The sequence below is a fragment of the Hipposideros armiger genome, unplaced genomic scaffold, assembly GCF_001890085.2.
Source record: "Hipposideros armiger isolate ML-2016 unplaced genomic scaffold, ASM189008v1 scaffold_1854, whole genome shotgun sequence".
Classification (NCBI taxonomy): Eukaryota; Metazoa; Chordata; class Mammalia; order Chiroptera; family Hipposideridae; genus Hipposideros; species Hipposideros armiger.
The window spans coordinates 26,096-39,707 of NW_017733204.1; the positions used below are offsets into that span (position 1 = coordinate 26,096).

Below are 13,612 nucleotides of genomic sequence, written 5' to 3' on the forward strand. Positions count from 1 at the left end.
GTTGTTACTTTGTGAGGGGTGAAAAGAATAACTATTGCATTGTTCTGTACACCTGAAACTAACAAAATTTTTAAAAAAATAAAAAATAAAATAACCTGCAAAAAAAATAAAAAATAAAAAATGTTTTTTAATACAAAAAAAAAAAATTTTCCCTCCCTCTGAAACTGGTTACTCAGTAGCTCCCTCCAGTGCTGCCCTTGGAGGATTGGCCTCAGATGAGAGGAAGGAAATATTCCGAGTTATGGCATCTTCTCTCCCCTTTCTAGAATTAAAGCAGAATGTGGCCCCTTGAGACCAGCGCAGGGGGAAAACCAGGAGACCTCACTCATGACAGCCTGTCAGAAAAGTTTCTGAGCCACTGTCACGGGAGAAGCTCTCTCAAAGAGATGAGATCCAATCTCAGCTTTCTTAACGAGGCTCTGGGGACATCTTGCTGGTGAACCTCCAGGCTCCTTTGCTTTAATGATAATTAACCACTCTGGGCAGCTCTTACAGCCTAATTAAATAGAGTCCAGGGGTAAAAGTTTGGCTTCTCCTTGTAAATGGTTGATTGGGAATTAAGCCTTGAGTGTCTTGGCTCATCATGCCAGTCTCAATGTAACCATGGCCACAACCGATCCCAACAGAGTGCCTGGTCGAAAAACAGACTATCTGGTCACACCCATCCCACTAGCTAGTCAAGGAACGTACTTTACCTTGAGAGCAAAAGTTTTGATATCCTGGTCAGAAGAACACTGGCTCATCTGGTTCAGAATTCTGAAATAGGAGCCAAGGAGGTACCCTGGGAAAGGTCATGGCCATCCTTAGTGATATCCTCTCCACATTGTGTTTGGATAGGCACTTGGGATTTAGAGTTAGTCAATTCTAAGTTTGAATTCTGTTTACCACTTACCTGCTGGTGACTCTGGATAAGCCACTTTACCTCTTTGAACTTTAGTTTGCTCATCATTGCAATGAGGTCATTAATTCCCATCAGTCAGAATTGTAGGTGATTGATTTTTGCTAGTTACTTTTCCATTACCATGATAACCTAGTGTATATGTGTTGGCATCTTTAAATTTATTAAAAATATATGACAAAAAGTACAGTTGGCCCTCCATATCCCCCCGGGTTCTGTATCTACAGAGCCAACCAACCATGGATGGAAAATATTAAAAAAAAAAAATGTTGCCTTCTTGCTGATGTGTACTGTGTAGTTAAGCCTATGATGGTTGCATGTGTACTGAACATGTACATACTCTTTTTCTTGTTATTCCCTAAACAATACAGTATAACAACATTTACATAACATTTACATTTATTAGGTGTTATAAGTAATCTGGAGATGATTTAAAGTATATGGGAGGATGCACATAGGTTATATGCAAATACTATGCCATTTCATATAAGGGACTTGAGTATCTGTGGATTTTGGTATTCTTTGGGGTTCCCGGAACCAATCCCCCACAGATACCGGGGACAATGGTATGTGCTAACTCACCACATGATGGAAATTATGAGAATGCAGTAAGTCTTGGGAACTCAAGAAAATTTGGATCCCACTCTAAGATGCAGCTGCCTCTTTCTATGAGGTTTCGAAGAGAAATGCTGCCCATGAAAAAATGGCAAAGGGGAAGCAGACCAACACCTTAGTGTCATCTGGACTTCGGGCTCCAAATCCGAATGCAGAGAACTCAGGAAAGCTAACAGAAGATTCTTTCTGTTTCAGAGCTAGTTATGTTTAAACAGCTTTAAACAAAGCAAGCTCTGAATGAGGCAACTCTAACTTACCTTCTTGTGATCAAAACCTCCAAGTCATCTGTTTTATCACCTTATGCATTACGAAAGGAACAGATAATAACAGTAACAAAAACAACAAAAAAAAAACCCCAGCAGTATTTACTGAATGCCTATTATGAGCCAGGCTCTGGGCTAAGCACTTTATACATGGTCCATTTAATCCTGTAATACATGTGTGGCACCATACATGAGAATAATTGATTAAAAAAAATAGAGTTTATCACTTTTTAAAAGTTCACATGAAAAAATAAATGTGTGAGAATTGCCAAAAGTAGTTTTGAAAAGCAGAACTCAAAGAAAGAATTGCTTTATTGTTATTATTACTATTATTTTAGTATGTGTTCTTGAAAAGCTATGGCCATTATGGTTTGACACAAATAGAGACAGTCAAATTAGTAGAACAGAACAAGGAGTCCAGAAATTGATTCAAATATATATTGGAACTTATTATATGATCCTACAATGATGAAAGAGTACTTCTCCATCAAAGACTTGCCTCAGGTACTGGTGAATGTGTTTGTGTGTGTGCACACATGAGGGTGCATGCATGCAAACACCCACACCCACACCTTGCAATCAAGGTCCACAGATTTTGTTGGTTTTTATAGTAGAAAGCCTATCCATTTCAGACTTAATCCTGCTTATTAGTTTCTCTAAGCCCCGTTTCATGTCTTTGTTTCTTAAACTGTAGATAAATGGGTTCAACATTGATGTCAATACAGTGTAGATGAGTGTTGCTATTCGGTCCTTGACAGTATAGCTGGACAAGGGCTGGAAATAGACATAGCTAATACTCCCATAAAACAGAGTCACCACAGTGAGATGGGAGCTGCAGGTGGAGAAGGCTTTGCATTTGCCAGCAACTGAGGGAATGTTGAGGACGGCAATGAGGATCCTTAGGTAAGAGATGATGATGGTGGCAAAAGGGGCCATCACAAAGGCTAGCCCTTCCGTCATGACCACAACTTCATTGACAAAGGTAGAAGAGCATGCCAGTTTCAGAACAGGGTTGACATCACAAAAAAAGTGATGGATAACATTTGATGCACAAAAGGTGAGTCGATTCACCAGGAGGACATGTAGGAGGGAGTGGAGACAAGAGAAAGCTATAGAGAAGGCGAGTAGCAACATGCAGCATCTGTGGTTCATAACAGTGACATAGTGGAAAGGGTTACAAATGGCTACATAGCGATCAATGGCCATAGCTGCCAGGAGATAACTGTCTATGTTTCCAAAGACCAGGAAGAAATACATCTGCACCAGACATTCAGCATAGGAAATGGTCTTTGTCTCTGATAAGAAGCTCACTAGCATCTTGGGGACTATGACTGTTGTGTAGCAAATATCAGCAAAAGACAAGATGCTCAGGAAGAAATACATGGGGTTTTGGAGCTGAGGATCTGAACAGATAGCCAAGATGACAAGAAGATTTCCCATCAAGGTGACCAGGTACATGATAAGAAAGAGGGCAAAGAGTGGCTTCTGGTCCTCAGGATGAGAGGAGAGTCCCAAGAGGATGAATTTCGGAAGCCTTGTCAGGTTGCACATTTCCATGACTTGTATGCACCTATGGGATAAACAACACTGCCAATTCATGGTTCTTATGTCATCTGGGACATGCAACTTTCCACCTGGCTTTTACACTGAGCAGTTATTAATAGAGCATTTACTGCAGTGTTTTTCTGCCTGAATATGGAAAAATCAGAGCCAAAAGTGTTCTTTTTAAATCTTTGAGATAGGGATCTAAAGAAACAGATACAAGGAGGGTGGGGAAAAAGAGGGTGGATGGAGGGAGGGGAGATAGAGAGAGGGAGGGAAAGAGAGAGAGAGAATGGGAGAATGGGAGAATGAAAGAATGGGTGCCACTAGGATGGAGAGTTTGATTTTCTTTCCTTCCTTCCTTACTCTGGGCTGATAATCACAGGAACCACAGATGTAGTCTTTTAATAAGGTTCAGGTCAGCTTCTGAGTAAGGATTATCAGCGGCTAACCCATATCTAAATAATCATGGGATAGCTATCTCACCAAGCTTGTGGTTGATAACCATCTTTTTAAGTCAAGATGCTTCTTTCCACACCATTTACAATGGAAGCAAGAAAGTCATTTAAAGAACATTGAATTGAATATAAACAGTTATAGGGAAAAGAAAGATGAAGGAAGGGAAAGTGATAGAGAGGAAGTGAACTCATATGAAAAATTCTCTCCCAGATTTCCCTGCTCTTTGGCTGATAATTTATATCCTGAGGTCAGGGATCTGTGACTCACAAGTGAACTCGGATAAAGGAAGATTCAACTTTAGAATATAGATGGGAAAAAAAATCAACATTTAACATGAACATCAATTAGCTCTCTTATTTAGTGTCCAGTTAGCTCTTTATTTAGCTCTCTGAGATCAGATATTCCCACTTTCTCACCAGCCATTCTCAAAATTGACTTCTTACCTGGAAAGGACATTGAGGTCTTGCCTCATGTATTCATCCCACTTCCCTTATTTATACTCTATGGAATGATTAGTCAAAAAGAGACAAAACTGTGTCAGGAGACAGCATGCAGAAAAGATACCTGATGAAACTCTCCTAATGTTTCTTGAATATGAATGCTCCTTTCCTTGGGTTCTTATTCTTCACAAGGTATAGATACATCTCCTGCTTCCCTTATGGGAATATCCTCTGAGACTATGTCATTAAATTCTGGTGTTTGGCAGGGAGAGAATAAGAAAACAAACATTTATTAACTAAGTGAAGAGTTGTCCCCAGAGGTCCAGAGGAATTAGAAGTGTTCTCCCTCCCCAGGTGGCCCCACACCCCTCTCCTTGACCCTCTGGGTTTAGTACAACACCTGCTTAGCCTGGCGTAGGTGGTGGAGGTGGACGATAATTTTCTGTCCCTTGCTCCTCCAACCTTTCTGAGGGCTTACCTGGAATATGTCCCATGTAGCACTGAGGACAGAATACCAGGCAGGACATCAGGTCCGGTTTCCCCCTTGAGCCCCTAAAGCTTTGATTAGGTCTCCCCCTTAGTGCCTCCATTTCTCTGAAGGACAACTACTTAGAATACCCCAACGTTGGGTACCTTCTGCTCCATGCCTCCCAAGTTTAGGTACATCTGCTAGCTGAGTAGCTATGGCTGTATGACTTTACTCGCTAACAACAGGGAGTGTCCTAAGGTTTGAATCCAACCTTAGGTCACCCTCCCTTGCTAGCCATTCCCCAAGGCTGCTACTCAGATATTTGACGACCATTCCTTGCTATTACAGCTAAGAAAAGCCACCCGCTTCACGTCTTTTATTCTCAATTCATGAAAGCACACAGAATCCATACATCAGGGTCCCAACACGCCCTGTCAAATACATGCTGCCCATTTCCTGTCACTTCGTGATTTCTGGTCACGTTTTACAATTAACCCACCCCGCTTTCTTATACTTCTCCCTTCACTTCAGTCTCCAAGATCAAATGCAGCTTCTTATAAGAAGCATTCTTTGATGATCTAATGGAATGAAGTATCTGTCTTCCCAGCTGCCTTACTATATGAGCTGCCATTAAACACAAATCACATTCATTGTCACATAATTTTTCACTTAAAGGAAGGCAACTAACATTTATGCAATCAGTGATTTATAAGCTTTTTTTCACGTAAAGCCACACAACCACCTCAAAACATATGTTCTTATTGTCTTCATTTTATAGTGACTTAGAAAAATAAGGTAACTGTGAAAACATAACTTGAACCAAAGGCAGTTTGAAGCCAAACCATGTGGTTGAACCGCTACACTAAAAGGCCTCTCTGTTTTGTTCTGACAAAGTTAAAATTTTATGTTAAGGAACAGCTTTCAAATGACTAATGGAGCCAAAATTTTGCCTCACTTTTTTGTTTTCCAGATTAAACTTGAAAGCATGTACTTTTAGCACAAGCACTACTTTTCTTTGGAGCCCTGATTCAAATCCAGGCCTGATTCCAATAACTGGGCTCTATTTTTCTGTGATCCAGCTACCATATTTTATTGATTCTGAGACTCATATTTTTCCACACTTTAACATCTCTTATAGTGAGATGCATTTAAATCTGTGGCATATCACAAATAATCAGCAGCATTATTTTCTTAATGGTACATTAGAATAATGCACCTTACAATTGGTGGAATTTTAAATTAAATACAATAACTTGGAGGCACTGAAGTAGAGAATAATGTTCAGTTCATGTATGTTTGTCCCAGTCAGTCCATAATATTTGTTAGATGTTTACCATGAGCTACAAATCTGTTATTCGCTGTGGATATATAACACTGAAGAAAAGACACATCATTTTGCCCTTTGTGTCTTACAGACTAGCATCTCAGCACCTCATACCCAGCGTTTAGTGCAGAGGTTGCTTAATAAATATTTATGAACTTGACCTACGCATTGATTAAGCTAACTGCCTAAGCAATATATTGGGTTGTCGGAAAAGTCATAACGCATGTTTGCGACAGATGACGCTTGTTCATTTTTGGAAGTACTAGAGTCATTCGCATTTGTATTATTGCTATGTCATTTGACAGCTGACAGTTCTAGCTTCATTCCAAAAAAAATTGAGTGATTTGGTTGAGTTTTGGAGATTTTACAACAAGTTGAAGATGGAAGACCAAACTGTGTATTTTTGCCATATTTTACTGTTTTACTTCCATAAAGGGAAGAATGCATGTCAAGCTTGTGAAAAGTTGCATAAAGTTTATGGTGACAATGCTCTACAAGAACGTCAGTGCCAATGATGGTTCACGAAATTCCATGCTGGTGATTTTGATCTCAATGACACTCCTCAGTCAGGGAGGCCCACCGAGGTTGATGACGGCAAAATAAAGGCATTGATCGAGTCAAACCCATGCTACACGACATGAGAGATTGCAGAAGCATGGAACATACATCATTCAAGCATTCTCGACCACCTGAAGAAGCTGGAATACATAAGCAAGCTCGATATTTGGGTTCCGCATGAACGGCCTTGGTCCTGACGTGATAATTCGCCTCAAACGACATTGAAAGCAGACATTCATCAGAGGAAGGTTATGCTCTCAGTGTGGTGGGATTTTAAAGGTGTCGTGTTTTCTGAGCTTCTACCAAGGAACCAAACAATCAATTTGAATGTGTACTGTTGGCAATTGGGCAGTTTGAACGAATCCATCGTTCAGAAATGTCCAGAGCTTGTTCATTGTAAAGGAGTTGTGTTCCATCACGACAACACGAGACCACACACAAGTTAGATCACCCGTCAAAAATTATTGGAGCTTGGATGGGATGTATTGCCACACCCACCATACTCGCCTAACCTTGCGCCATCAGAATTCCACTTGTTTCGCTCTCTTCAAAACTCCTTGTGTGGTATAATTCAGATAAGGCTGAACATTAGCACCTTGTTCAGTTTTTCGCAAATAAAGACAGGTCCTTCTATGAACAAGGAATTATGAAGCTCACTGAAAGATGGCAAAAGATTATCAAACAAAACGGGCAATATATCATTGATTGATCTTTGTTCTTTATATAAATAAATGACCTTTGAAAAACATAGACAAAATAAATCATGACTTTTCCAACAACCCAATATTTAAAAATGTTAGAAGACAGTAACTATCATTCCCTTAGTTCTTTGGTTCTAAAGTTATTTCATCTATTTTTTATTTAGTTAATTGACATCCTGAAATTCAATACTTATTTTTATGATCCTAGAGTATATAAAAAAGTAAAACATTCATTTTTATCATCCTATTTCTGTCAAAGAAGAGACCTGCTAAATAACAACCACTAGGTCATTATAATTAACACCGATTCTGCTTGTCACTGTTTCTCCTGAGAAATCTATAAGGTATAACTAGTAGATTTTAATTCTAAAAAAATACGTTGTTATTGTAGAGAAGAAGACACCAACTACAATGGAAGTAGGTTTAACTATCACCAAAATGATGTGCTTTTCTCCAATTACTGTTGTCATCGAATAGTTCTAAATACTGGAACATTGGTATTAACTCAAATTGGATTGTAATAAGATGTTAGTGATCCCCAGAGTAACCACTAAGAAATGTACATGTGAGTATGTGTGTGTGTGTGTGTGTGTGTGTGTGTGTGTGTGTGTGTGTGTGTGTGTGTGTCTATGTGTATGGTATTGAACATATCCAATTCCTAAAATTTGTATGGAACCATAAAAGATCCTGAATAGCCAAAGCAATCCTGAGAAAAAAGAACAGAGCTGGAGGTATCACACTCCTGATTTCAAACTGTACTACAAAGCTATAGTATTAAAATAGTATGATGTGGCAGAAAAACAAACACACAGACCAATGGAACAGGATTGAGAACCCAAAAATAAATCCACAGATATATGGACAGCTAATTTACAAGGAGCCATGAATACACAATAGACAAAAGAAAGGCTCTTCAATAAACGGCATTGGGAAAACTGGACAGCCACATGCAAAAGAATGAAACTAGACCAGCATAATACACCATACACAAAAATTAACTGAAAATGGGTTAAAGACTTGAATGTAAGACCTGAGACCATAAAGTACATAGAAAAAAAAAAGGCATTAATCTTCTTGACATCGGTCTTAGTGATGTTTTTGTGGATTTGACTCCAGTAGCAAGAGGAACAAGACAAAAATAAACAAATGGGACTACATCAAAGTAAAAAGCTTCTGCACAGCAAAGGAAGCCAACAACAAAATGAAAAGGCAGCTGACCCAATAGGAAAAGATATTTGCAAATCATACACCTGATAAGGGGTTAATATACCAAAAATGTAAAACTCATACATTTCAACAACAATGACAAAACCAAAAAACCAACCCCGAATAATCTGATTAAGAAATGGGCAAAGGATCTGAATAGATATTTTCCCAAAGAAGTCATACAGTTGGTTAACAGGCACATGAAAAGATGCTAAACATCACTAATTATTAGGGAAATGCAAATAAAAACTACAATGCAGTACCACCTGACACCCATTAGAATGATTATTATAAAAAATACAAGAAATACCAAGTGCTGGCAAGGATGTGAAGAAAAGGGAATCCTCATACACTGTTGGATAGTAAACTGGTGCAGCTACTATAGAAAACAGTATGAAGATTCCTCAAAAAAGTAAGAATAGAACTACCAAATGATCTAACTATTCCACTTCTGAGTACTTACCAGAAGAATGTGAAAACATTATCTCAAAAAGACACAGCAGCATTGTTTACAATAACCAAGATATGGAAAAAACCTCCGTGACTATTCATGAATGAATGGACAAAGAATATGTGGTATATGTATATAATAGAATGCTACTCAGCCATAAAAAATGAAATCTTGCCACTTGTGGCAACATGGAAGGAACTTGAGGGTTTTATGCTAAGTGAAATAAGTCAAATGCAGAAAGATAAATATCATATGATTTCATTCATGTGGAATAAAAAAAAAAACCTGACAAACTAAACAAAATAAACTTATAGATACAGAGAACAGACTGGTGGTTACCAGAGAGGAAGGGTGAGGGTGAGGTGGGTAAAGAGGGGTCAATTGTATGGTGACAGATGGAAACTAGACCTTCCATGGTGATACACTATAGTGTACACAAATGTCAAATTATAATATTGTGTACCTGAAACTTATGTTATAAACTAATGTAACCTCAATTAAAAACAGTTAAAGACTAGAAAAGATATAGTAATGAAATGCAAATAGTAACCAAAAGATAGCTGAGGTGGCTGTGCTAATATCAGATAAGACAAAGTAAAAAAATTGTTACAAGAAATAAAGACATTATATATTTATGAAAGGGGAAATATTCAAAAAGAATAAATACTGGGACAAAACTCTTTTATCTGTCAGTTCTAAAGGAAGAGTAGAAAAAAGTGCACAAAAATTCTTAATGACTGCAATTTGATCAGTCATGTTAAGACAAAATAAAATATCAAAGGGAAAATGTGGAAACATTACTAATCTAATGCTCCTCTTTGAGAATGAAAAAATAAAATCAGAAATATTTTCCTGTAGGGAGATAATTGGCTCTAATCAGAGGGAGATTATGAAGTTTATCATTTGAGCCTAAAAACTTTTTCAGACATTGGTCTGTAAAATATCAGTCTATGATAAAAACAAAAACAAAAAACAAATAAACTAAACAAAGCTCTTTTGGTAACTATGTAATATATAGGAATGAAGGTCTCAATGTAAATTAAACTTAAATAAGCTTATCATAAATGCAGATTTCCTTTGTTGTATTTTCCTTCCACTTAATGCTAGAGATAAAATTCTCTTGCTTTCAAATTGTTTTCTATCAGTCACCTAAGGTGAAAATTGGTTTTAGATAATTGTAGAAAGCCATAAAACATGGCTGGGAAAGGAGATGATGATTGTTGATAAAATACATTTTTTTGTTCACTGTTGACTATGTAACTAAACTCATGATGAAGTCTTTGATTTAAAATGTTTTTCTACTTTTCTGGGTCTTTCTCCAAAAATTACAAATGAAGTGTTGTAAATTCATTAATTATGCTTCTAAACATGAATCAGCGTACGCAATGTGAAGAAGTCCTTGCTGCCAGAGCTGGGCCTGAGTCCTTGCCATCCCCTTCCTTCCTTGGCTGAGCTGTATCATGTCAGTTCTGTGTCATGTGTATTCCCAAGATTAAGTCACCATATACGTTCATGGGAGTGCATTTTATTGTTATAAAAAGCAATAATAAACTGATCCCCAGATTAGAGGTGTTTAGCCTCATAAAGAGATGGGAGAATGGATTAGCTAATTCATCGTGAAAACAAAAGCAATAAGGAGAAAAGAATGCATTAATCCCATATTTACCAAGAGTAAAGAGTGGAGAATGATAGGTAAGACACGGCGTTTCAATGGGGTCAGGAGAGTAGAGTTAATGAGAGAAGGACGGTCACTCATTGGCCATTCAGCCACGTTTTCTTGAGCGCTTGCTTTCTGCTAGACATTGTGTTAGGGCGTTGGATGCAGAAGTAAGTTCATGACAGCCCCCCGCTTACTGGAGCACATACAAACAGTGCATCCTAGCAACGTCTGAAAAACCTGAATCCGCTTTGATTGTAATACTTACAGTGAGCGTAGCAGTAGCCATGGAAGCAGCAACGGCAGTTATCATTTGAGCTTTTTACTACATGCCAGGCCCTCTACTCAGCAGTTTATATATAATATTTTAATCCTTACAGGCTCACTGTCACTCACCATGGGCGGTGCCCCTCCCTAATGCTTCACCTTCTCCAGTCTTCTTGCTCCTTGGGTTCTCAGGGGCGAGAGTCTCCCCCGGTGTCTTCTTTCTCCTGTTCCTGGCTGTTGATCTGACCACCATACTGGGCAACATGACTGGTGCTGCCTATCCTGGGACTCAGGCTCCACTCCCCTGGACTGCCTGCTCGCAGTCTGTCCGTGGCAGACATAGGGATGTCCGGTCACTCTGCCCAGTGGCAGCGCACATGGTCTCTAATTACCCAGCCATTCCTGTGCCCGCTGCTTGGCCCAGTTCTTTTTTTTCTATGCATTTGGAGTTTCAGATACATTTGTTAGGTCTGTATGGCCATGGTTCGCTCCGTGACCCTCTGTGACCCTCGGCACTACCATTCAGGGACGAATCACCAACTCTGCCCATTTTATGGCCTCAAGCTAGGTGGTGTCCATAGCGCCCACCATGCTGTGTATGGGACTTTTCTTGCCTCTTTACTGGTCTAGGGATGCTGAGGGCAACGTTAACCTTCCCCACTTCTTTTGTGATGACCGACCTCTTCTGCGAACCTCTTGCTCTGACATACATTCCAATGAGCTGACCATATTCTTTGAGGGTGGCTCCCTCATGCTAGGCCCCTGTGCCCTCACTGTATTCCCCTGTGTCCATACTGGGGCCACCTTCCTACATTGGTCTTCAGCTGCTGGTCACTGCTGTGTGACCTCCACCTGTGGATCCCACCTCAGCATGGTCGGCTTCCTGTATGACACCATCATTTGGGTCTCCTTCCACCTCCTTCCCAGAAGTCTCTGATCGGGGCATGGTGGCTGCTGGAATGTGCATCTGCCATCACGCCTTTGGCCAGCCCTTTTGTGCGCAGGCTCTGTGCACAAAGGATGTCAAGACTGGCCTCTGCCGGCAGCTTGGGTAGGGGAGGGCAGACTCCTCATTAGCCTGCGTAAGAGCCATATTGGTTAGGCAGGGAAGAAGCGGGCAGGTTGGAGCATGGATGGTCTGGGAGAGAAGGGAGGGATGGATGGCCTGGACGGCTTAGGAAGTCTAGATTCGGCCTTTGTTGAGGCAGTGCTCTGACAGAGCTGAGAAGATTCCTCTCTGATGCCTCGTGTGCTCAGGGCTTCCTCATCAGCGTGCCTCTGGGGCCCTTCCCTCAGGCCATTTAGCTTCAGTTATCAAATCCCTCACTGGGCCTGGGTTGTTTAATTCCAGAGGTTTGAAGAACTATGAAAATATAATTGTGAAGTCCTGAACTGAAGCAGAGACAGTAGTTATTTATAGTCACATTTAGTTTAGTGTGCTTGCTTGTGGGAGGTGCGTTGGTCTACATCAGAAATTTGGTGGACGAGAACAGTTTAGGTAAGTGGGGATGGCAGTTTCATACTTGCTTCATTCAGTGAGCAAATACATGCCCGGAACCGTGTATGAAATGGGGGCCATGATTCTGCTATTCCATATGTTAGCCCCAGTTTCCTTGGACCTCTCAGCGTGTGAGCATCTTGTTCTGATGTGTGGATTTTATTTTATATATTTTATTTTTAATTAAAAAATTCAAGTAAAATATATAGAAAAAATGCAAACTAAATACTTTGCGGCATAAAACAAGGATCAGTGAACTATTTTAAGAATGGAGAAAACTAATTGGCTGTTCTTAGCTTTGGGGAGCTGGACATTGGTCTCTATCTGGTTAGCGCTTAAGAGATTTACAATGATAATTTTAAAAATATTTATTGAGATATAATTGTGTAAGTTTAAGGTATACAATGTGTTGATTTGATACTTTTATATATTGTAATATGGTTACCACTTACATGTTAGCTAACACCTCTATCACATCATCTGTTATTATCTCTTATCTGATGGGAAAAATTAATATCTAGTCTTTTAGCAAGTTTGAAGTTGATAATACATTATTGTTGTCTATAATCATTAGATCTCTAGGACTTATTTGTCTACTAGTTGCAGATTTGTACCCTTAAACCATCTCTCCAATTTCCCTAAACCCAAGCCCCTGGTAACCACCATTCTACTACTCCCTGTTGTTATGAGTTCAACTTTTTTAGATTCCACGTAGAAATTATATCATATAGTATTTGTCTTCCTCTGTGTGACTTATCTTACTCAGCATAGTGCCCTCAAGGTCTATCCATGTTTTATCAAATAGAATGATTTCCTTCTTTTCATGGCTGAAAAACACTCCATTGTATTACTACCATTCCATTGGTAGCCTTTTCATTTTCCTTTGCTGTGGAGAAGCTTCTTAGTTTGAAGTAGTCCCACTTGATTTTTGGCTTTTGTTGTTTGTGCTTTTAGTGTCATGTCCAGAAATTCATTGCTCAATGTCAAGGAGCTTTTCCCTTATGTTTTCTTCTAGGAGTTTTATAGTATTGGGTCTACGTTTAAGTATTTAATCCATTTCAAGCTAATTTGTGTATATGGTATAAGATATGGGTTCAATTTCATTTTTTTTAAAAGATTTTTTATTGGGGAATTGGGGGGATTGGAACCGCGCTGAGGAATTGGGGGAAGGGGAACAGACAAGTTGCTGTCCTTTTGTTCTTCAGTCTAGTTGTGGAGGACGTTGCTTCACGGCCCAAGTTGGCACCATCATTGCGCTCTTCCC

The 13,612-nt window shown here is 39.4% G+C and overlaps 1 protein-coding gene and 1 pseudogene across 1 annotated transcript; one reads left to right on the forward strand and one right to left on the reverse strand.

Moving 5' to 3' along the window:
* Positions 1-2,335: 2,335 nt before the first annotated feature.
* LOC109378296 (olfactory receptor 1L3) lies at positions 2,336-3,416 on the reverse strand. Its single transcript, XM_019634729.1, has one exon. It carries the CDS (start codon positions 3,373-3,375, stop codon positions 2,356-2,358), a length of 1,020 nt encoding a protein of 339 aa, XP_019490274.1. The 5' UTR covers positions 3,376-3,416; the 3' UTR covers positions 2,336-2,355.
* A 4,264-nt stretch (positions 3,417-7,680) lies between these two features.
* Positions 7,681-11,905, forward strand: LOC109378293 (olfactory receptor 1B1-like; annotated as a pseudogene).
* The last annotated feature ends 1,707 nt before the right edge of the window (positions 11,906-13,612 follow it).

Bases quoted from the DNA above. Each gene is read 5' to 3' on its own strand.
- LOC109378296 (XM_019634729.1), bottom strand. From the start codon at position 3,375: ATGAATTGGCAGTGTTGTTTATCCCATAGGTGCATACAAGTCATGGAA.